The 24,701-nt window shown below is 49.3% G+C and overlaps 1 protein-coding gene across 2 annotated transcripts in view; it reads left to right on the forward strand.

The window, feature by feature from the left end:
* KCNN3 (potassium calcium-activated channel subfamily N member 3) overlaps positions 1-24,701 on the forward strand; it is a 139,829-nt gene that overhangs the window by 109,932 nt on the left and 5,196 nt on the right. For both annotated transcript variants that reach the window (XM_054562990.1, XM_054562991.1), the window contains exons 4-7: positions 7,854-7,995; positions 14,947-15,057; positions 23,732-23,859; positions 24,587-24,656. In XM_054562990.1, coding sequence (XP_054418965.1) covers positions 7,854-7,995; positions 14,947-15,057; positions 23,732-23,859; positions 24,587-24,656 — 451 coding nt within the window. The remainder of the gene's footprint in view (positions 1-7,853; positions 7,996-14,946; positions 15,058-23,731; positions 23,860-24,586; positions 24,657-24,701) is intronic.

Here is a 24,701-nt window from a genome sequence, read left to right on the forward strand (position 1 = left end):
GGGGCCGTTCTCTAGGCCCTTGTGTGCCCCCGTGAGGACTCTGGCTTTTGTTCTCAGGGATACAGGAAGCTCTGAGAAGAGAGGTGACACAGTCTGTCTGAGTTTTTGACAGGACCACTCTGGCTGCTGTTAGTGGGGTGGCAGGTGGGGTTGTACAGGCAGAAGCAGTGGCCCAGGCGAGAAGACAGGGCCTACACCAGGTGGTGGCAGCCAAGGTGTGCAGAGCGGTCAGATTCTGGACACATTTTGAAGGTGAAACAGACAGGATTTGATAGAGAGAAGTTCACACCACAAATCACACATAGGAAAGGGGCTGCGGTCACCCAGAACATGGGACGAGGACAAGTAAGAGATCCTGGAACAGATGGTCATTTTCCTACATGGCAGTGTCTGCTCTCTGTTCTTCCTCCACGTCCCAGGTGGCTGCCTTTGTCACTAGAAAGAAGCCTCAGATGGGAGATGGCCCAGGTGGGAGGCTCTTGGAGAGGCAGTCACAAGCCTCTATCTGTATTGCAAGTTCAAGGTTGACTAAGCCCTTCCACATTCATGCCCTGCCAAAGCCTCTTGAGACAGGCAGGGGGGATGTTATTACACCTTGATTCCCTGAAGAGAAAACAGACCCTGAGAGAGTGGATTTGTTCAAGGTCACAAAGCCACTAGGCCATGAAAGTCAGCCTTTCTGCTATACCAAGGCCACATATATATATGTAGTAATAGCACAACAATAGCCAACGTTTTTTAGTGTGACTAGTGTGTTAGACGCTGTTCTGTTTTAAAACCATCAGCTTATTTAACCCTTGACTCCAAGTGAGTTGGTGCAAGTGTTATCCCATTTTATAGGTGGGGAAACTGAAGACAAAGTCATACAGATACTAAGGGACAAAACCTAGATTCAAACATAGGTAGTCTGGCCCTAGAGCCTGTGTACACTCACTCGTGGCTCCAAACAGCCTGGTGGCCTCCTACACAAGGCAGTGTGAGACTAAGCACTGTGGGGATTTGAGACAAAAAGCTCACTTCAGTCGGGCAGGTCAAGGTTGGATTTGAGCTGGGTCTTGAAGGGTCAGTTAGAGGAGATCAGCAAGGACAATAACAGGCATGACGGGAGCAAGGAAGATGTATGTGCAAGGCAAGCTTGGAGTGCAGCCGTGCTGAAGAGGAGGCCAGAGGAAGAAGTCAAGGACAGTCAGAGCAGGAAGAAATCAGGAGACGAACAAGCCACTGAAGATGCCAAGGAGGCAGTGTCCTGAGGAGGAAGGCACCAGTGGGGTCAAAGGCCACCAAGAGTCTAGTCAAATACATGCTGTTGGGTGTTTCATTGGAGAACATAGCGAGCACGGGGTCCGCAGCTTCGTGAAGGCAGGGGTTTGACTGTGTGAAGCTGGGGAGTGGCTGGAAGGTGAAGACAAAGCAATCCACTTGGCTAGAGTTCTGCAGAAGGCCTGGCTTGATTCCTGCAAATTTCCAACAAACAAACCAGACCCAGAACAAATGGCTGGAGACATCAAATCCCTAAGATTCATGTGAAAAGAGTTAGGTCACAGCTACTGTCAAGAAGCTGAGTTCTTATTAATAGCGCAAACTGACTCCAAATCCAAGATATTTGGCAGCCGCTTTAACAAAAGTTTATCTGCCTAAGAGAACAGCTGGAGTCACCTTAACGCGCCTCACTGAATTACTTTACAGGACGGCAGGAAAAGCAACAAGCAAGCTATAGTCACTCTGCAGATATTTACTGAGCAACCATTATGTGTTAGGCTCTGAGATGATACTTAGAACAGGACTATAATATAACTCCAGCGTGAGACAAACAGGCCAATGGTACAGAAAAGAGAACCTGGAAGTGCCATCATTTCCACATCTCATCTGTATGGCAGAGGCCTACAATCTCATGAGAGACCTTGAGCCAGTGGCACCCACGCAAGCTGCCTGAGTTCCTGACCCATAGCAACGGTGAGATAGTAAATGTTGTTTTAAGCTGCTAAGTCATGGGGCAACTGGTTATACAGCAATAGGTAACTAATACTTTGACCTATTTTTGCTCATTGATTTCAGTGTTTACCTCCATGTCTGTGAATAACAGGCTTGTACTGCTACTTCTTGATACATGAGTTTTGGCATTGTCTGTTCCCTTCCCTCCCTGGAAGATGAGCAGTTAGCTCCCTTTCCACCCCTTGAACTTCTCCTATTTCCCATCCTCCTTTTATAATTGTATTATAATTTTGGTTAGATAAGTAATCAGTGTTTGTATTACTCATTCATCGCTAATTTGACTCTAATCATAGTTGAGTCCTTTGTAGTAAAGGACTATAACTTCTCCTTTCCTGCAGATGTTTTGTTTTTTCTGGTTAATCACCATGTTTGTTCATTTGCTTAGTTTTCTATGTACTTATTGCTAATGCAACTCCAAACTCTGGCGGTTGTCTAAATCTCATCTCCAGATGTCCAGGCACTTCAGGTTTTCTATCAATTTCATCTTCTTGGAGAAACGTCTCCCTGAGCTTCTGACCCGCTCCAGTCCGGACTGGTGGCCCTCTACGCCTGGTGCATGGCCGTCACGCTGGGCCTCTTTCATCTGCTTGCCCCTAGTGCTGCCCACCCCAGGGTCCCTTCTTGTTGGCTTACTCCTCTGTTTTGGTGGTGCACACCCTCCTGTGGCTTCCTGAGACAGGGTGCAGAGGAGGCAAATTTTTGAGAGCCTTGCATATCTGAAAATGTCTTCATTTCACTCTCAGACTTAACTGATGCTTTGTCTGATTTGGGATTCTGGTCTCTGCTTTAGAATTCTTGTTTAGAGATCGCTTTTCTTTAGAATTTTGAAGTCTATCCCATAATCCTCCAGCTTCCAGTCTTGCTGTGAAAAAGTCCAAAGGCACTTAGATTTCTGATTTTTTTTGTATTTGACCACCTCTATCCCTCTCTCTGGAAGCTCCATAGAATCATTTTCTGCCCCTGGTGTTCTGAAATTTCACAATAATGTGCCATGATGCAAGTCTATTTTCAACCGCTTTGCTAGGGACAGTGGGCCCTTGATCTAGAAACTTGTGTCCATCAATTATGGGAAATTTTTTTAAATGATTTCTTTAATAACTTCTTTTCTTCTCCTTCATTTTCTGTCTCCCTTTCCTCCTCCTCCTTTTTTTTTTCAGTTATCTCTTTCTGAAAATATTATTTGAATTGGTTGACTGATTTTCTATTTCCTCTCCTATTTGCATTTCTCTTTCTGTCTTTTTATGCCTTTTGGGAACCTTCCTCAATTTATTTATCTTCCAGCCCTTTAGGAAGACATTTTTGGCATAGCATGCCATTCTGGTCTCCTGGGTCCAATATCTTGTTTTATCTCTCTTACAATGTTAATTATGGAATTTTTTTCAAGAGTTTTTCTCTGCAAATGGTCTGTATTTGATCCAGAGTTCTGTTTCTTTGTTTAATTGACTGCTTTGGTCTGTGTCTTTAATGCTAGAGACGTTTCTCAGCTATCTGGGGATTTCTGGCTGCCTGCTTATTTTTAAAAGCAGGGGACTAAAACTCTCAGTTGGAGAGGGGTTTGAGAAGGGAGCAAAGGCAGCGTGTGTGTTTAATTCACCATCTTCACCCAGTTATGCGTTTATCTCATTAAAAAGTGAACAACACCATGGTGTAAATCCACACCCTAATGATAAATGAATAAGTATAATAACCTATCTCCAAAACCACATCTTTTCCTTCTTAGCCCTTAAAGAAAAAGAAGGAACTATTTCTTTTCCAAAATTCCCGATTGTAAAAAAATAACATGAAATTCGCATGTGAATTTGTGACAAGTGTAAACCACTCTAAAATTGTGAATAGGTTCGGATATCATTTCTGCCTCCTGCCCACGTCCACAGCGTGGATCGCCAGGCCCGCGCTCTCACTCCTCACGCCCTGCTCGGTGAACTGTATGCGTGCCTCACCTCTCTGATGATGCTCCAAGCTCCAGGAGTGTCAGGTGTCTGTCTGATTCATCGTGGCGTCTTCTAGAGCCCCTGCCAGAGGACAGATTGTTGAAATTTGACAAATGATGAACGAGTGACATCCTCAAGATCTGCTTGTCCTCTCCTCAGCACACATAGTTAGCACCAGTTTAGGATTTTGTATGGTGAATGAAAGAGAAACCCAAAGAACACGAAGGGAATGTAGAGAAAGATACAGCAGCAAATCAAACATCAACTTTAAAAGGAGACAGACTACTCGCTGCTGCATGCTTAATTCCGCTTTGAGCTCTAATCTCTTTCCCTCGAGCCCATGTATGGATAGAGTGGTCCACCGCCCCGAGGGCAACCAAGCAGCCAGGGAACAATCCCTTAAGCCTCAGGGTTTGCAAGGAAAGGACCGTGGAAATACATGGGCACAGCAAAGTCAATGAGGTACAATGAAGAGAGACTGCAAACGAAATCCAAACCCCATGGTTCAGCACTCGGGGCTCGCCATTGCTTCTCCGTGGGCACCTGCAAACTTTCTAGCAGTTCTCACTGTCTGGGGCCTGCTCTCCCCAATCAGCCTTGCGTGCACCTGCTGGAAGAATCATCTCAGATACCAAGTGTCTTGTGTCCCTTCTTTGTGCAACAACTTACAGTAGGCTCTTCTCATCCCTGTATCAAATAGTTCTCCAACCTAAACTTCAAGACATCATTCTCCCCTTGTGGGGGCCCTCTCCCCACCGCACTTGTAAATCCCCGCTCTGTATTTTTCTGTAGATTGTTTCTCAGACTGATAGCACCTGCCCCTCTCAACAACAACAGTAACTGCTGACATTTAGTGCACCTACTCTGGGCTGAGCACCTTGGATTATTTTTCTTAATCCTCCCATCAGCAGATAAGGAAACTGGGTCACAGAGGGGTTAAGTCCCTTGCCCACCTCAGCCATGGAGCTACTGAAGATGGAGCTGAGCTTGAAGCCAGGCAAGCCGAGCCCTAGGCCACCAGCTCCCCTCCTCCCTATCCACCGCCCCAACCTCAACATCCTGACCTAAGACTTCTTCCAAGAAATGCGTTCTGATGAACTGATGTCCAACTCTGACTCTATGACATGTTTACATGTTGCTGACCTTTGACATGGAGCTTTCTTTAGTCTCCCCCTTCTGGGCCCCCACAGTCAGCTCTCACTGAGTCTTGTTGTTTCACAGACTCGAAGGTCTATCCCTGAAGGGAAGGATGTTCTACCACCACCTCAGCACAGGCCCTGAGAGCCAGCGTCAGCGGCCCTCCCTCCCAGCCGGGAGCATGCCGGAAGTGGTTTCTGGGGACTAAGGTGGCCTCAGGGCCTGGAGGGGCCCGGGCTGTGGGGAATGGTGGCTGCCCCTCCTACACTACGTCAAAGCGGGGATGGGGCTGGTGCACTGGGCCAGGGGAAGGTGCACTTCATCTTGGGGATCAAAGTTGGGGACCGCCTGTCTGTGTTGCTCCAATTTGATCAGATAAGTAGACACAGGCGCAGCCCCCAGCCTCAGGGAAATGAGGCAACTGTCCGGAGGAGCCAGCCAGGGGCCCTGGGGCAGCGGTAGAGCGTGCTGGGGACTGAGTGAAGCAGGGAGGGTGTCTAACCAGCAAGCCTTGGGAAGGGGAATGTCTGCTCTTCCGATGTCCCTAGAATCCCAGGCATGCATGTCCTATGGTAAGGCTGATGTCAGCCCCTCAGGTGGCTGGTAGCGGGCCCCAGCTGGGGCTGGACAGCCCACCGAGGGCGTGCTCACCGGGTCTGCTGGGCCGGGCTGCACAGGGCAGTGAGGCCACGCCTGCGCCTCCCTCCCAGCCTTGTGCCCCTGCTTTTCACCTGGCCGCCCCACTTTCTTAGCCGTTAAAGAAAAAGAAGGAACTATTTCTTTTCCAAAATTCCCGATTGTAAAAAAAATAACACGAAATAACATGACAAGCTGGTGGGTCCCAGCTTGTCAAACACTCTGCTCTCCACCTGTAGAGCATGCTTCCCAGCGGACCATGTCATTTTGGCATTCATCTGCTCAGAGCTAAATCTCTGAGACCAAATCCAAACCTCTTATCTGGGAATTCAAGGCCTTACAGATTTGGACCCCTGGTCTCCAAAGCTACTTCATCACCTGATGCTGGAGCCCAGGTGCCCTCCTCTTGCTGAACTTCCTCATCATTTCTCAAGGCACGCACAGCAGTTGCTTCCACCTCTCTGATGTTAAGTGGAGCACTTCCTGTGTGCTCTCGGGCAAGTCTCTCAGTGTCTCTGTGCTTCCAGTTACCCGTGAAAATACTTTACAGGACGTTGTGAGAATTAGAGCGTTTATATACAACGTGCCAGCCACGTGGCGGGTTGTTCTGTGTGACCCGCGCTAGGACACTGAGAATCAATAAAGGCATCCCTCATTCTGTGCCCTTGTGCCCACCATCGTCTTCCTGACCACATGACTAGGAGAGCTTCTGCCTCCTCCAGGCCCATCTCCAGATGCACCTGCGCCTGCAGCCCTCCCCGCATACCTGGCCTGGAGCGAGGGGAGGGGAAGCAACACTTGCTAATTACCCACTGGGCCCCAGACCCTGTGGGTCAGGGAGAGCACTGACAATAGTAGCTAACACTTTCTGGGGGCCTTTCTGCCAGACCCCATCCCCAGCGCATCATGTGCATTGATTCACGCAAGCTTCTGAGTAACTCAATCTGTGGATCAGGGTTCGTAAGTGGTTTTCTGCTCTATCTAACCAGAATGGTTGGTTCTCCCAGACCCACCTCGACTCTCCCATCCCGTGATCCCCCCCAGAAGCAGATGGGGAGATTTTATCAAGGAGCGATGTTCCTGCAGGATAAAATGCTGAGGCCCTTGTATGGTGTTCAGGCTGATCATGTTGGAGAACATTTTGAGAAATGTTCACCTGCCCGGCCGCCCCGCCCACTGCACTCAAGGCTCAGTCTGGCTTTTGTGCGTCCACAGCCTGGAACACCCTCCTCCTGGCTGCCTGGAAAGCTGAAGCCTCTGACTAACCCCCCTGCCTTTGGGACAAAGGTCATTGTCCTTTTCTTCCTGCCCCCAAAGTGCCTCATCCATTCATTAATCAACCTTTCTGCAAATGCCTGCACCCTCCATGGGCCCTTCACCTGGCTGAGTGCCCAAAGGCAGGGCATGTGTCCTGCCCATCTCCACATTCCGGTCCTTGGCTCAGAGTCTGGTGCACGGGGACCTTGGTGTTTGGGGATGAACGGAGGGGGGAAAGGATGGGGTGGAATGGACATCGGGCAGAGAGAATGGTGGTGATACGCTTCCGGCTGGCTCCTCCTGGGCGGGGCAGCCACGAGGCCACAGAGGTGTAGACGGCCCCTCTGTGGAGAGCCCGGAGCCTCCCCTGGAAACAGCTCCGTGAGAGCCCGCCTGGCCCCGCTCCAGGCGCCGGGAGGTGCCAGTCTTGGGGATTCATCCACCTTCAGGAAATTGCTAAATGTATTTGGTGATTTTTTTTTTTTGACATTTTCCCTGTTTGGGAGCTTGTGATTTCAGATTAATCACATCTACATACATTTAGACTGTCAGCTTAAAAGGAAAGATCTAAATTTTATTACTGCATGATTTCATCCAAAGCTATTTTACCAGCCCCAAAAGGACATCTACAACACGGTGCAAATCATCACACAACATTTTACCTCTGGGACCAAGCATGCGGTGGTCGGGGGAGGCTGGGGGAGCCAGGAGCTGCAGGCGGGAGCTGGGTGGGCAGAGGTGCAGCACCTCCAGTCTCCTAAAGAGATCTCTGGGCGTCGCCACTGCTGCTTCCTGCACCTCAGCAAATGGCTTCATTTCCTTCCCTGTCCAGATTTGCCCCCAGCCTTTGCTCTTGGAAATGGCAGTTCCACAGACTAACTCCCCTCTTCCCCTTGGCAGGTACCATGACCAGCAGGATGTCACTAGTAATTTTCTGGGTGCCATGTGGCTCATCTCCATCACATTCCTTTCCATTGGTTACGGGGACATGGTGCCCCACACATACTGTGGGAAAGGCGTCTGTCTCCTCACTGGCATCATGGTGAGTACCTTCCTCTGCCCGCTGCCCCTCGCCACCCTCCGCGCGAGAGCCCTTACTTGTGAGCTCACAGGGGCCTTCCTGGTCAGGGTGCGGGAACAGCAGCCATTCAGGAGACCAGCATGCATTCTCTGTACACAGAGAGGCAGATGTGAAATCAGCAATGGTTTCTTACTTTTTCGTTTCCTTTTCCAAGGTAGGAACAGGCCCTCGTTCCTGACAATGAGTGGCCCCTTCACGGCCCGGCCCAAAATGGGCTGGGCCAAGCTGGCTGTGGGGGTGACCCTCCTCCACCCACCACCACCCTACTGCCTGGTGTGCTCGTCCCCAGGGAACATTCCGGCTTGTAGTCCTTCCTGTCGCCGGGCCCCACAGACCTTGGCGCCACATCTCCTAAACTTAGCTGGAACCCACGGAGGTGGGGACTGGGACAAGAGCCCTGACCTGTATTCTGGACTGGGTGGCCACTGGTTTGGTTCCATGGCTCTGGGCCAGCCTTTGGTGTTCACATCTGCATGCTGGGGTGCTGGGCTCCAAGTGCCAGGTCGTTCCCGGCTCTGACATCAACTAGACTGTGACTCCCTCCCCATCTTCCCCTGGCTGGTCTGCACCCTTTTGGGGTATATTTTTCCTGCCCATCGTTCTGCCACCTGACCCGACACACACTGTTGCCCGTCACATGGCTGTCATCCCCAGCACATCATGTGCATTCATGAGGGATGTACACATGTGTACACATGGTCACATGTGTGGGAGGGACCTGGGTGGGGGCTCAGAATTGGAGTCAGAATTCCCACTGCCGTCCTCACTGTAGACTCTGGGCAGTGCACTTAGCCTGCTGGACCTCCGCCTCATCGAGCATAAAGCAGGGGTGGAGAACCTGCCCGCCCTCCTCACTGGCTGGTGAGAAGGATGGATGGCAATGCTTCATGTTAACGTGCTTCTTCAACACCAGGAACTGCGCACACCATCAGGGTTGGCGGCATCCTCAGCATCCCTGACCTCCACCCGTCCTTCCCTGGCCAGGGGATGAGGCTCCTTGGCCTTCTTGAGCTTCAGGTCCAGGACAGGCAGCCACTGCTCTGTGCCCTCCTTCCTAGGATCCTAGATACAGGCTGCAGAGAGGAAAGCACCCATCGAAGCCTGGGCACCGTTGAGGTCATGGTGGGGGTGTGAGGGTGGACAGGATGTCTGTGGCTTGTCCTAGGTCTCCATGGGTGGTCAACACAGCCCACTCCAGGGGAGCCTTCTCTGTACCCCTATTATACTCTATCTGTGAAGACCCTTCCTTTCAGCGTCCCCTCAGATTTCATTCATTCTCCCAGGAGGAAGAAAGGCCCTCCTTTAGAAATGAGAAGGACTTTTTTTCTGCAGTAGGAAATGGATTAACTCCTCATCAGGGGTGAGAGCTGCCCCACTCCTGCCCTACCGCAGCCCGGTGGCCTCCTGGGACCGATCTCAGTGAGAAGGCAGCGGGGCTCAGAGAAGAGGCCTGTGTGCAGGAGGACGCAGTGCTGCCATTTCCCCACCAGCACACCGTCCTCTCCTTTTTCACCGAAGCCCAGGCAGGTGCACACTAGCAGGCAGGTCCTCCTGAGGGATTAACAGCAGATAATGACAAAAGGTTTAGCACCGGTGTTGGGATAAATAATGGGTGAGTGGAAGGCCTTGGAACAAACACCTCCCATTGGTTCGTAGGAGTCCGTCTGGCACAGCTCCAGTTGTCACCAGGAAACCAGGGAACGATTCTTTCTTCCAGAAAGGAATGAAATGCCGCCCATCTGAAGGCCAGAGCTTTCCTGCCTCAGAGCAGCTCCTGGGCTGCGGGCTTCGTGCCTCGAGCCCATGCTCAGCCAGGGCACACAGAGCAAGCGGGCAGGCGGTAGGGTGGGCGGCCACTAGGTGGACGAGCCCCGCTGGGAGCCTCTGTTATTTTTAAATATCAGCCATTCTCCCTCTCGGCAAGTAGCCGTGCCCCATCCAGGAAGTGGTCCCTGCCACCATTTTCCTGATGCCTCCCTCTGGCATCGTCCCCTGGCTTCTCTGACCAAGCTGAGTGGGGCAAGCAGGACGCCTTGGTCTGCTCCCAGCCTTCCCCTTGGAGTGTGGTCATCAGCACCCTTTTTGCTCCTGTTCTGTAGAAGCTCCTTGGAAGGGAGTGTTTGTTCCTTGATGAGAGAGTTGCAATCAAAGTGGGAAGAATAAATGGATGAGGAGGAACCGATACCTGCTCCCATATTAAAAATACAACACAACTTCCATCTTCTCCTTTTGCGTGAACCCTGTTGCCTAAACCTGTACCTCTCTATGCAGAAGAGCAGGGAAGCTTCCTCCATTCTTCTCAGTGTTTTTACCCAAATTAAAGCCAGTTGCCACCCTCTGGGGTCAGCCACAGTGAGGAATCCCGGTGGCATTTGTCTAGCAAATGTGATTTTTCTAGCTGAGTCACTCCTTTCGAGGGTTTTGGGTTGCTGCAAATCCTTTTATCCCCTCCCCCAGCTTCCCAGCACTGCATATATCTCCTGAATGTTATTGCAAGTGCCTTAACTAAAGGTACAGCTTCCTGTTTGGTTACCATGGACACCATGCAGGCCAAGACAAGGCCTGCTTGGGGAGGGAAAGGAAGGATCTGTGTGTGCGGGCTGTAAATACTCTTAATCATTGTTTTCTCTTGGCAATCCCAGTAACAGTGTAATTATCAACCATTAAACAGGGTATATAATTGTCTGAACAACTCGACATTGTTGGCACAGACCCGGTGTATGTGAGAGATTTCACCTGCGAAAGCAGATGTATCAAAGTCCGGTGTCTTTCCACAAAGAATTTTATGATGACAGTTACAACGCAGAGAGAAAGCTCTCGATACTTAGTCCAGAAGTGGAAATGACAATGAAACCTACAGAGATGCCTTTGGAGACTTTTTGGTTCTGCAGGCATATGGAAGACCTTTGGGACTCCCAAGACAGCTGGGTGGGAGCCCTGTTTCAAAAGAGCCGTTTTCTAAAGCCAGACTCACTCAGTGGACAAATTATGGACAAACAGACAAAAGCTTCCAGGTTGTCTGCTGGGGACACTGAGCTTTTCCCCAAGGCTTCCTGCGAGATGCTTCTTTGAACTGCAAAAGGAAAGTGATGATGAAGTAGAAGGTAGCACAGACTGAGTCACTTTTGGGAGGAGGGAAAAAGAGGGCTCAGCAAGAGATCTGCTTAATGTCAGTTTTAGAAGATGAGCTTCTCCCTAAAACACCTTGGTTTCAAACCAATTGATGTTATTTTAGTTGTTACATGGAATCTGTTGCAGGAACAGAATCCAACTGTAAATCCTCCAGGCTTTCCTCCTCCATTTGTCACTTTCATTTATGTTTTATTTTATTTTATGCTCCTTTAGTTAGGAACACCTCATACTTTTCCCCTTGGGGTACTTGTTTTTCCAGAGTCTAAGGTTTCCCAGCTGGAAAATGTGTTTTGGAAATGAGAAGTGGAAGGAGCAGTGTGGAGGAGCCTGGGTGTCTGATTCGGGTCCAGATCCGCGGATGAGTTAGGCACGTGCCCCGTGGCAGCCACCCTCTCGCTGCTCGCCCCTGTGCTCCTGCTCACCGTGTACCTTGGACAGTGTGGGCTCCTCCTCCTGCCGCCCTCCTGTGGAAGCAGGGCTTGGACAGAGAGGACCCCGGGAACCCAGTGGGTGGCGACCGGGGTTCAGGGCTCGGTGCACCGGCAGGCAGGAGTCTGAGCCACGGATCAGCTCCGCAGCCTCACGCCACGGAAGTCATGCCGGCAGCTGCTGTCCCCCTGGCGCCCAGTCCCTCCTCTCCTCACACGCCCTCCTTGCCCACCAGCCACTTCTGAGATTCCATGCTAGGACAGTGTATGTTCTCACACCCCAAGATCAGCCAAGTCCTTGGCAATTTGTCTCTTAAAGCCAACCTGTATCACTGCCACATCCCACAAGTTTTCCCAGGCTGCGACCGTGGGCACATCAGACTATAAACGGTAAAGTAAAAAGGCTCATGATCCCAAAAGGAACACAGGTGGTCATTATATCATTTAGAGGTGAACACAACAGGAGGGAGGGGGATCCCATAACACTTCCTTTATTCCCTCTCAAGAGCCAAAGTTGACCATTAACTTTTTGACTTAGCTCTTGTTCTTCCTGCGTTCCTCTCTCAATTCCATTGGCCCATATTTTTTTCTTATGCCTTGTCTTCTTCCTTTCCTCTTTCCCTGTTCTGTCCCATGCTGTTTAGGATGGAGCACAACATTCCCTGTCTCAGTCTCCACTCCAGCTCTCTCTCTCTCTCTCTGCAGCCTCTCTCTTCCCTTCTGCACCCCTTCCTTTCCTTCTCCCTCTCCTCCTTCTCTTTCTCTCTCTGTCTCTCTCTCTATCTCTCTCTCTCCCCCCTCCCCCGCTCTTTCTGGAGCAGACCACAGTCTAGATTTCGGAACCCTGCCCACCACTTTCTGAAGGTTGCGAGATCTGACCCCATCTTTATAAGATTGCTTCTTACTGGAAATGACCAAGTTAGGCTTATTTATTAGCAACTTCCCTAATTACATCCGCATGATGGATTCTCTAAAAGAAAAATAAAGTTGGGGATATCCATGGATTTCTATTCAAGTCAGAATTAGGGGGTTAAGGGCTCAGCATCCTCCAGAGAGCCTTGACATCTTTAAGTAGAAAGAAACTGGGAAACGTCATCTAGTCCACCCGCCAGCCTCCATGCAGAAACTAACCCTAATCATAGAAAATAGATGGTTCCTTTGTTAAAACACTCTAGCTTCTACTTGGAAGCCTTGCGTTCAAGCCGCTAGAGGGTGAGCTGTGGGGAGACCATGAAGCACTCTACCCTGGCCCTGGAAATTCGGGAAGGTGGATAAGAGGTTGTTTGATGAAATTCCCCGAGTAGTATGATGAGCAGGGCAACTCCCTCTTCAAGCTTATCCTGCCCCCAGCTTTCAGGGGTGGTGTAAGTAGGGTTTTGCCTGGACCCAAGGAGGGGAGGGAGCATGGAGCCTCGGGAGAACTCTCTCTCTCTGATGTTCCATTTTTACTGCTGTGATACATCCCTCTTCTTGGTCTTTCAGCCCAAAGTACCTTTGGAACTCCATATAAAGGAGAGTGATTATACTTGATCTGGTTGAGCGGAATTGAGCACACATCTGCCCTTTAGGACAGCTTCTTTAAAGCTATTTTTTGCTTTTGGAGGCCTGGCTAAATTGATTATAGCTACAGACCAGGCTGTCCAGCTACCCATACACATCCTTTGAAAATTGGGCACAGAGTCTCCTGCAAGTCACAGATGGCAAGAAAACACGGCCATCCCTGAACAAGCAAGGAAAATGAGGTCAGAAAAGGGAGATTCATGGAGACTCAGTTCCTTTCAGTTTGTTGTGTTACAAATGGTCAGCCCATCGCCAGCTGACCAAATGGCCAAATGTACCAAGAAACATGAGATTATTTGAATGAGAACCCTTGTGAAAGCCAGCTTCAGCCACGCCAAAACCTTACACAGACTAGCCTTTGCCAACCTGTGGAAAAGGAAAGAAAGGGATTATAAAGGAGGCAGTAGGGCACCGATCTGCCCAGCTTGCATTCCTCCCAACTCTGGCACAGATAATGTACCTTTGACGCCACTCTTTACCATTTCTAACACATTCCTTTAGACCTGATGAGCCAAAAATGTTTTGATTGAGTCCCCTTCAATCCTGGAACCTCAACTGCTAAACTAGGCTCTGTGGCCACTCTAATTTCTGCTGCAGCTGAGGATTAGACTGCTGACATTGCTGAGCTTACGGCCCCTCCTTGGGTGGAGGGCAGGAAGGTCCAGGGCCCAGGGGAAAGGAGGAGGGTGACGGCCCAGAGGAGAGTGTGCTCTCATTCAAGAACCAGCGCGGGCAAGGCTGACTTCGCTGCCAGGAAGAATCGGGGAGGAGTGGCTCTCTCTCCCCCCACCCAGTGCTTGCAGCCGGTGAAGGAGCACAGTGGAGGGGACTTGAAAATCCATTAGGAGAGGGTTGGAATGAACCACTTTCCCTTTTCTGCTCATTTCCCGGACAGTCAAATGTGAGCTCAGACGGTTAGAAGAGAGAACACAAACACGGGTCCTGGGAAACCTGCTTCTTTTCCTCCCCCTCCCTTGAGCCCCTCTGGAATGGACCTGCCCAGGCAGAATAGGAACGCTGCTCTGGAAAATACTGAGGCCCCCTATGGGTCCTCTTAAAATCCTGGTTTGAGGCGAAATTGTTGCCATCTTTAAAATCTCTGCATGCTGGTGAATTCATGAGCCTCCCGGTGAAAGCCAGAAACAGTCATTTCCCTGTGCTGAGTCATAGCCTAGATCTTCAGGTAAAAAGACTCAGCTGAGGAGCAAGCGGAGCAGAGAGAGCAGACCTAGGCTGACCGGTGCTCCCCTGGCAAGCAACCTGGGGGAACGCGTCACCTCTTTATTAGATTATTTTCAGGAAAACTCTTCCCCACCAGCAGGTGTTCCAGCCACTGCTCCATTGTATTTGAGGCCTTCTTTCCTCCGGGGCCCCTGGTCTGAAACTGGCAGCGGGGTGGAGACCCGCCTGAGGGAGAGAGGGCCTGTGTGCGCGCCAAGCCCTCTGCAGTCCCTGCGCAGCCTGGCAGGTGACCAGTTGATTGTTCGTTGTTTTAAATTCCCCAAAGCTTCAGCCACATTCTGTGTCCTGCTTCATTAAGAACTGGCAAGTCCTGTGAAGACACAGTCTCCCAGAAGTCAGCTCTGCAGCTAAGCCTAAAGCACCGCAGGCCCCTCCGTGGGTGCGGGAGGCGGGGCCCAGACACGTTCTGTGGTTTTGACCGGCCAGAGAGCTCAAGGTCCCGCTGCGCTCCCGGAGTCCTCACAGTGGTCCCGGGGCACGTCGAGTCTTCCCTCTGAACCTTCCCTCTGAATGATGTGCTCTCCCCCATCTCCTCGCTGTCTTCCCACAGGGCGCGGGCTGCACCGCCCTCGTGGTGGCTGTGGTGGCCCGGAAGCTGGAACTCACCAAAGCGGAGAAGCACGTTCACAACTTCATGATGGACACTCAGCTCACGAAACGGGTAAAGTACCACTGTCCACATCTTAATGCGGGACTTCAGACCAACATGGGAGCCAATCAGAAAGCAAGTCGTCCCCTGGTGTAAGGGAGGGACACATCTTGCAGGGGAGGGTCGAGGGAGCCCCGGACACCGCTAACAGCCTCCACAAAAGGGGCGCAGGCCTCAACACTCCAGGTCCTGTCTTCTATTAAGTGTCTGTGCACAGTTCAGGCAACCGAGTCATTCATCTGAAAGTTAAATCTCAAGCATACAGTGGCATGATCCGCCCCCTTGCCTAATAGTAATTGAATAAATCACCCCGTGTGAAGCAATGGTTTTGTTTATGCTCAAATATTTTCATGATTCTCATTAGGAAGGGCAGTGGAGTCTTAAAAATGATACTAGAAATGTATCTAAATCCAGTCCTTTAAAAAATTATTAAAGACAATCATTGCTGTAGAGCCCACGTTCCCAAATAACATTATCTGCCAACTTTCCCTTTTGGGTTTTCCAGTTAATGTTTCTCATGTGAGCTCTTAATGAAAGTGGTTAAGAAGGATGCAAACTGAAAATATGCAGGAATAGGGAGAGCGTTTAGCTGTGGAGAGTCTGACACCCCACTGAACTGTCAGGGAAGGAAGGCCCGTTTAGGAGAGCCAGAAACAAGTAGGCCGGAGCTGTTCATTTCGTGGCTGCTCTTACGGAGCATTCTTTGAGAGCTGCAGGCTGAATGAAGGTCATAATAGGGTTTCCTGTAAAAATCTCCTCTTTCTGAGGTGAGCAAGAATCCAAACCCTGTGCTGGGGTCTTGGCCACCCTAGCAAGTGCTTCTCGTTTAGGACTTAAGTGGGCAGAAGACCCAAAAGCGACTACATTTTGATTTGGGTTTTTGAAAGCGAGAGAACATATTCAGAGAGCAGAGTTGCAGTGCTGTAAAAAATGTGTTAGAAATCAAGACAAAGGCAGGAAGGGAGAACAAAAAGAGAGAGGAGAATGGCAGAGGGCGAGCGAGCTCCCGGAGAAGGCAGGGGAGAGCGCGCCGTTGCCAAGGCCTCTCCAGTTCCTCAGCAGAATTGTTTATGATGTGTGATTGTTTGCTCTTTGACTGCCTGTACTGGATTCTCTAAAGAGCCTCCGCAGGTATTAAAAGGAGAGGGTGCAGGCAAATATTCTCATGTTGTTGACCTACAGATGATGACACAGCAGGTCCTCGAATAACGACGTTTTGTTAAAACACCAACACGATACAGTAGGAACCTAATTCTGGCTTGTGTTAGCCAATGGGAAAATTGGTTTCATTATATGTCTTTTCGTCCCAATTCCAAGAATCTGTTGCCAATGTTAAGTGAAGACTCATGGTATATGGTCCATGGCTACCCGAGCTGTCCATTGGACAAAAGAAAGCAACCTGTAGCACCAAGATGGCAGAATTGGGTCGGCCAGCAGGGTGTCCCCCACACCCCGGGAACCCCGCTGCTCTCCTGCAGGCCCGCAATGCACACGCAGAAGTTACTCCTGACATTGAGCAAATCACAAAACTGATTGGAACACCAAAATGCCGATATGCTTGCATCTATTCTGCTGAAATGATTGAGTGCAGGAGTGAAGGGCAAAAGAGCTTTGCCTCCAAAGCCGTTTCAGAAGCTGTTTCCTTAGAGCAGAGGCATTAACAGTCTTCTCTGTTCCGATTTGCTTTTTGAAACCAAGGATGTACTTGTATTTCATGTTATTCCTTTGTCCTCTCCATTTTTCACTCTGTAAATCAGACTCTAGAGGAAAATAAAGCCAAGGAAAGCCAGCTCCCTCATATGACAGGAAAATAAACAATTTTTCTGCAACACAATTGCAAAGGAGATGAGATTGTGGTTACTAATTTCAGTCTTTCAGAAGTAATTCTCTAAAACCCTCCTCAACTCAGTCCACTTAACTCCTTGAAAAGTAAAACTGAAAATCAAATCAACAAATATTTATTGCTCATTCATGAGTGCAAGGCACCCTTTAAATCAAATAACATCTCACTTTTCTGAGAACACTTAAATCTGTTGAAATGTCCCTGTAATGCCTACGGTCTTTTCCAAGAGAACCAAACAACAGGAAAGGGATGGTTCTGGCAAAGAGGATTTTCAAAGCTGGTGGGATTAGGACTCCCAAAGGCTCTGTGGCATCATCTTGACTGAAGGGAACTAGCTGCAGACTTGGCCTTCTCAGAGAAACCCACCTTTCTTCCCCTGGGGATGCCTTGTGTACCCTCTGTCCTCTCCGAATGACCCAGTGTGTCCAGCGGAGTGGCTCCTGGGTCGCAGCAATGCTAGGCTCAGTCTAATCGTAAGATCTCAGAAAAAGACACAGTCGTGGGAGGAGCTGGTTGCCGTGTGTTCCCAGACCTCTCAGTAGCGGGCAATTCAACTTCACAGCTAAAAGCAACCTCTTGCAAGTATATGCAAACTTCATCCTTCAAACACCTAAGCAAAAAACAAAAAGAGGAACTGAAACCTATTCATTGTGAAAACATTCAGATTGCCCTAGTATTAATCGTCCCATCTGCCTAGCTGCAAGGGCTGCAGCCCAGCCCTCACCTACCGGGAGCGCCACACGATTGTGTATTTATGGGTGGGGGAGGGGTGCCTTGTGGCCCAGGGCGAGAACTCAGTTCCTGGTTTGCTTGAATCCCATTGCTCTTCTTTTTTCACTTGCATAACTTGTCAGCCCTGATGACAACATCATGTCTGTGTGTAATGCCATCAGATTTTCTCACGCTGACTTTGCAGTTTTACTGCCATTGTTAGTCTATAATTATAATTTATTGCTAACCTCTAGGCCATTAGATAATATGTATACAAATGACACACAGAGAGACTAAAAAAGATGTCAGTTCCTCATCTTTTCTCCCACTTGAAGCTGTATGTCCCCATCTCTCTGTTTTGTGTAACTAAACACAGGTATTACAGGGTCACACACTCTGGGGACATCAAGGTGTGTAAGAGATGGTTCCTGCCCTCATCCTTACTGCCCGCCCTTGGAAAGCACCTCTCCTTTCTAAAGGCAGATGGGCTACCCAGGGACGCCCGGGCCTTAAGAGGCACCATGGACAGGAGACGTTCCGTTTGCCATGCCTACCCTCCACGTCCGACCTCCAGACAGCACCCTGGTGTGCACCACTGGCTGAGGACTGTGTCTCTTTATCCTTGCCACAAGGGGTTCTTGCTCCAAATACTTCATCCAAGTACATTTTCCCATGAAATCAATGAGTAAGACCAAAACCCAACCCATATCTTCCCTAAATTAGTTCCTCCTCCTGACCTCCCTAGTCCGCTAATGACATCAGTGTGTTCTCCTTGCCTGAAGACTTAGCGCCGTCTGGACCCACAGGGGCACCGGCAGTGCGTGAGCCTGATTCGACCTTGCCGAGCCCGTGGCTGTTCGCGCATGCAGGGCCCCCGCCCCTCCACACCTGAAGCCGCTGTCATTTCGGTCGTACACCATCACAGCTGCTCGCTGCCTTTTGTGCTCATGGGCCTCCCTTACCCCAGTCCCCTCCCTCGATGTCCTTAGACGCTGAGGCTGACTTCTGAACATATCAGCACCCTCTTCAGAAGCCTTTAGTGCCCACTCCGTACCTACTGAATAGTGCTAAAGAAAACTTTAATTATGAGCACATGTCAAAGTTGTATTACAGTCCTGCTGGAAAAAGCAGAAAATTTTTTCCAGCAGACTAACTCAAAGATTTATTCATAGTAGGATATTTTTTAGGAAAAGACAAGTAGTCATTGTTATACCAGGTGCAGAAAGCCTGGCTAAGGGATACTAGATTCAAGACTGACAACTGGTTGGTCCCAAGAGTGGATTCCCAGAATAGGTCTTAATCTCTTTAAAATTTATCAGATAATCGGTTGAGCAGAAATCTGGAATGGTAATTCTCCTCAGAAGGGGAATGTAAATTCTATTACCGATAAAGGTTTTGTCCCACACGAGTTGGGACAGTAGTCATAGAAACTGAGCTTTTGAGCTGAGGGGATCCTTAGGGCTGTGACTCCCGGGCGCCGGGCTGAGTGAGGGCACAGCTAGCCAGGCCCCAGCCGGGGCTGCAGTTGGTTCTCAGGCCTGCAGGCAGCTCTCCAGCCATCACCCAACGGATTTTCGAGAGCAGTCAGTTCCTTGAACCTCAGCACGGTGGTCAGGGTCCTACGTCTGCCTGCTGGAGAGAAAAGCCAGTTTACCTCAGCCTCACTCAGCATGATGTGAATATCATTATAGAATTAACCACCATTCATTACCATGCTGCTACGGGGAAAGAGCTTCAAACTCCAACTTTGAACCATAGAAATTCATCTCTTCTTGCCCTCTGCCCCAATTTCCTGCTGGACACAGGGGTGGAGCCCTCAGTTCAGGGCCAGCTACTGGGTGAGTTGAGCAGAGAAGCCTGGGAAGAGAGTATGGAATCGGATGGGGAAGGACGGGGAGAGGGTGTAAGTAAGGAGATGGAAGGGACGGCAGCTGTAGGAAGTCTGCGTGGCTGAGGGGGTGCGGGGAGGGGCTGGCAAAGAGGGAAGATGGTCTGCCTCGCTCCCCAGCTATGTGCCCAGTGGACACCTTCGGTCGAGTGTCTGAAGACAGAGCTGGTGTTAGGTTCTCAGATTAAGATGCTCACAAGCTCTCAGTTAATCTAAATGCAACCTGTGTAACTCCTTCAAGTTAAGTCGCACTTACAGTCTCACCTTCCCTCCTCCTTCCCCCTTCTCCAACCTCCCCATGAACACCCTTTCCCTGGGTAGGATTCCTGGCAGAATAGTGGGCATACTGACAATGTCTTCCAGTGGGGCTCCTGGGGTTATTCCCCTAGGTCTCCTTGTGGCTTCTGGAGACATGGGGAGTCCAACAAGGGTGCCTCTCTCATCCTGTCCCATGTTCCTCCTACAGCTATCAGTCCCTTTGCAATACCGCGTGGCCGGTTACCCTGGCAGAGAGGGGGCCAGAGCAAGCCACTGATGTGGGTGGGACGGCCAAGAACTCAAGGAACAGACATATATGTTCTGTGTCATGTTCTCTTTTGTTAGCAGGGAGGGAAGAGAAAGAAGCTCACATTTTTTTGGTGTGGGGGGGGGAGAATATTAACGAAGGTATCATGATTGAAAAGCACTGTGGCTAGATTCTACTGTGTTTGAAGTGTATTCTCATTTAATCAACACTACAATCCCATTTTACGGACTTGTAGCACTTGCAACATCTCTAGATACCTTCCTGCTGTGTTTTTCTCTTGAAGCACTTATTACTGATACTATATTATAAACTGCATGCTGTCTCCACAAGATTATAAACTCCGCAAGGGTTTGAATGATATCGGTTTGTACATCTTGGTATTCTCACTTCCTAGAACAGTGTCTGCCCCATGGTAGGGGCTCGGGAAAAGTTTTTGAAGGAGTGAATAAGAAAATTGAGTCTCAGAGAGGTTTAGTAACAGGTCCGAGGAGGAGATAATAATTGCATCCACTTGTGAGGTTTTTCTGAGGGCTAATAAAAAACACAGTAAACACAAAGTGTTTAGCAGAGCCTGGCACACAGTAAGTGCTCAGTAAATGTTAGCTATCACTATTATTTGCAAGATCTTATTTGGAAGACTTCCTTACTCAGTCCCATTAATCTTAGAGCCCTTCCTAAAGTATGTAGGTCACTGAGCCCATTCTCTGGCTTTCATCAGAATGAAAGCATACCATTTATTTATTTATTTATTTATTTTTTTGGTAGAGAACATATGGAGAGGAAACAATCAGCCCTTGAGCTTATGGGTTTGGTGAACAGAACGACTAGCTTCCATTCACAAAGGCCCTCCTCTAACCACCTCTGAACCCATCTGATGGTGGCCAGCCTCACTCAGGTTTTCCCAGTGCCCTGACCCGTCCCACCCCAAGGAGCACCTTTGGGGCCTGTTGCCCCCATCCACCAGGAAAGCGCAGAGGGTCCCCAAGCTCCCATTCAGGGCTCAGCAAATCCCAGGGGAGGCACACGACCTCAGCTGCTCACCATCCTAATGATGCTCATCAGCCAGGTAAATTGACAGAGACCCTGGTTGCAGTAACAGTTACTGTCAACCTGGGAAAGCACAGTGCAGTTAAAAGCCTATTTCTTTTTCTCTAGCAGATATTGATCTACTTAGCTTTGTGCCAGGCTGTTTGCTGGCAATTAATTTCAGAGTCAGTACCAAGGCTTGCATTTAACATCACTTTCCTGAATACACAGGGGCCTCCTGTTCAAACCGATAAAGGTAATGTGACTGCCTCGATCAGCCGCCCAGGCTGTGCTGTGATTTCAGTAACTCACATTTGGGCTGAAGTTAAGTGTAGGACATAGACACCCTGTTCTGTCATATTGCTAAGTGAAGCCCAGGATGACTTAAAAAGTTTCTAATGTCCTTTCCAATTCCTTGATCCTGGAAAACAGGAAATAATTTTGTTTGTGTAGAGATGAAATATAGCCAGGCCTTTCTTCAGACCACATGAAAACCTTATGCTCTCCTTGGACCCAGTCCTGTTTTGACCTTGCCGTTAGCCGGCCGTGTGATTCTGGCCTTCACATCCTGTCTCGGAAGCTGTTTTCTTTTAAATAGGGGTTTCGGCTCGATGATTGTAACTAATAGCAGTATGTTTACAGTTTATGGAACTCTTAAATCCATGTTGACTCAGTTTGTCATTTAGAACTTTATGGTCTTGGTCTGTGTCTCAGTTTCTTCATCTGTAAAACGAGCACAATAGGGTGCCTGCCCGATGGGGCCGTGCAGGTTACCTGCGTTCCACACGGCAGGTTCTCAGACCCGTGCCCGGTAATGTTAGCTGTTGGCGTCGCCATCGGCACCATTATCACGGCCTCATTTGGGCCTCATAACAACCCTTAACGTAAGGATTTATTTTTCCCAGCTCACAGATAATTAAGCATTTACTCCTCAACTGCTCAATAACTGCTGGAATAGGAATTCACTTGCAGGCTTTTCAATTGCAAACGCTGGTCCCACACCAACACAGAGACAATTGTCAAAGGCCCGTCAGCGCTGGTCCTCCTTACCTCTATCCAGGACTCCGGGAGCCGGGCCCTGCTGGTCACCGGATATGCCGGGGCAGGGTTTTCCCTGCTGTTTCTCGGCTAGGCTTTCCTTGGAGCCTAAGCACCCAGGGAGACTGAAGCGATAACGTGTCAGGTTGCCTTCTCCCTGAAAAAGACGGCAGGAGTGCACGCTGCGCAGAGAAGGGGTTCCCTTCTGTGAGGCCTGGCCGCCGTCCACTCCAGGCCCTGGACAGAACCCCAGAGGCTACCCCCTCCTCTGCCGCCCCCTCCTCACCTGGGTACTTGCTATTTCTAGCTTATACTCATCACTACCTGCTTCCTTTTGAGCAAGAAATTAACAGAGGTGGGCAATTAAGTCATTAGAACCATTTTCACAGTGGATTTTTACTGAACAAAAAAAGCAATATATTTATGTCACTTAGACATATCTGAGAAGACTTAGCTGTTCTTTTAAAAACATCACTTCTGCGCCAGTGAGAAATGTCATCCAGCCTTAGTAATAAATTTTTAAAACATACACACACACAAGTTATCAGTCTGCAAAACAATGTTTCCTAGGCCTTCCCACATGTCTCAGTATTTTAATGACATCCCATCTGTTGGTGTCAGTCTGAAGAAGCAGGCCTGTACTCTCCAGTTTTATTAAAAATCCTTTCTGGCCAGTAGCTGGATTTCTACTAGGCTGGCCTACTTACCCCAGGCCCCGGGCCCGTGGACCTGCGCCAACATGCATGGCTGACAGAGATGGGAATGGTTAACCAAAAATCTGTTGAGCTTGTGCTTAATAAGAAATGTTTCCTTTTGCTCTTGTTACTAATTGCTGAAGATGTCTGTGTTTGGACTAAAACTTTGTCCCCAGCCATCTGGATGCCACTGTGTCTCAGCTCAGTCTCAGGCCGGGTAATATCAGTGGTTTCCATGTCAACAGATGACAGCGTCCTATGTCGAGACGTGTGATTGCAGCGCACAGTGAAGGAGCCAGCCTTGGGAGAGAGGCAGCTCTGTTTTCACACCTAAATATCTTCACTGATTTTCTGATACTGATTTAAATTATTTCAATTTAATGCCATTTACAGTTCCATGTAAAATTGCAGTGTAAATGTTTTTTTGCCATTTGGGAAAAGAAACAACAGTCTTGTTAATGCCTATAGTTCCCTTTGGTGGGGAAGACTTTCCTTCAAAAAGGGCTGGAAAGACCTCCAGCTGATAGGAAATCTGTTTACTCTCTAAATGCAAGAAAGTACCATGTGCATTAAGTGAAAGTCGCAGGTTGAGCTGGAACTCTGTGTGCAAGGGCAGCAATGGTATAGATTTCTCTATTCAATGGGCGCCCTGGGCCCCCAGGTCTTCTTAATGCAGCTTGTCTAAATATAGCACCACCAACAGCGGTCGAAAGGCAGTCCTGAAATAATTAAAAAGGAGCAGGAAACACCCCTGAACTTCAGGCTCCAGTGTACTGCAACTAACATGGGATTAGTAGGAGATGAATTTTAATTATCCATTCTGAGTTCATGATTTGATTAAGGAATTAGATCACTGCAGAATTGTTTCCTTATAAAGTAGACTATATCAGCAAACAGAAAAACACGTGAAACTAGGAAAATTAACCTTATAGCACCCCGCTTTATATACTTTTCCTTAGATCAAGAATGCTGCAGCCAATGTCCTTCGGGAAACGTGGCTAATCTATAAACACACAAAGCTCCTGAAGAAGATTGACCATGCCAAAGTCAGGAAACACCAGAGGAAGTTCCTCCAAGCTATCCACCAGTGAGTATTCGGGGAAGCTGGGCCATCGGAGGGCCAGACGAGGGGGGGTGGGACCCCACAAGTATCTCCTTGCACACTTAGAGGCACAGGAGAAATCCATTCTCTTGCACTCAGTAAGCACTGGGGGCAGTGAACAGGACCCAGAGCAGTCTGTTTACTCCTCCGGTGCATCTGCCCCTGCCAGACGTTGGCCAGGCTGCTATGGAAGGTAAAACCCGGAGTGAGAGCCCCTGAGGCTCGCACAGTTCACACACACACACACACACACACACACACACACACACACACGCTCTCACACGCTCTCACACGCTCTCACACACGCTCTCACACATTTACATATACTACAATTCAGAGTGCTTTCTCTAGGATATTTAATTTAAAAGTATAGTGATAAGGTACAGGAAGAAAACAGTTACTCTGGCCTGGAGGTTTTGGGGAAACCCTAAAAGGCCAAGGATGGCATTCAAGGTGGAGCGCACAGCTTAGACAGAGGCATAGAAGCCAGAAGATGATCTGGGAGGAAACCAAAGTGACCGAAGGCAAGCATGCGCAGAGACAAGGATCCGCTTCCTGGGGGACCCGACAAGCACTTGGTTCTGGTCAGTTGACACCCATGTTCGAGGTCCCCATGCAGGATTCCAAAACCACATGAACTGATGTGAATGTGGAATCTGCTTCTGGGACTAAACCTAACACTCACCGTGGCTGTTACCACTCTTTCTCACAGACTGAGGAGTGTCAAGATGGAGCAGAGGAAGCTGAGCGACCAAGCCAACACCCTGGTGGACCTTTCCAAGGTGAGTGGCTAGGTCCGAAGACGTGCTAAAGAGTTCTCAGGTGCT

This window comes from Pteronotus mesoamericanus, unplaced genomic scaffold (genome assembly GCF_021234165.1).
Source record: "Pteronotus mesoamericanus isolate MK-2021 breed Mesoamerican mustached bat unplaced genomic scaffold, CSHL_Meso_final scaffold_705, whole genome shotgun sequence".
Classification (NCBI taxonomy): Eukaryota; Metazoa; Chordata; class Mammalia; order Chiroptera; family Mormoopidae; genus Pteronotus; species Pteronotus mesoamericanus.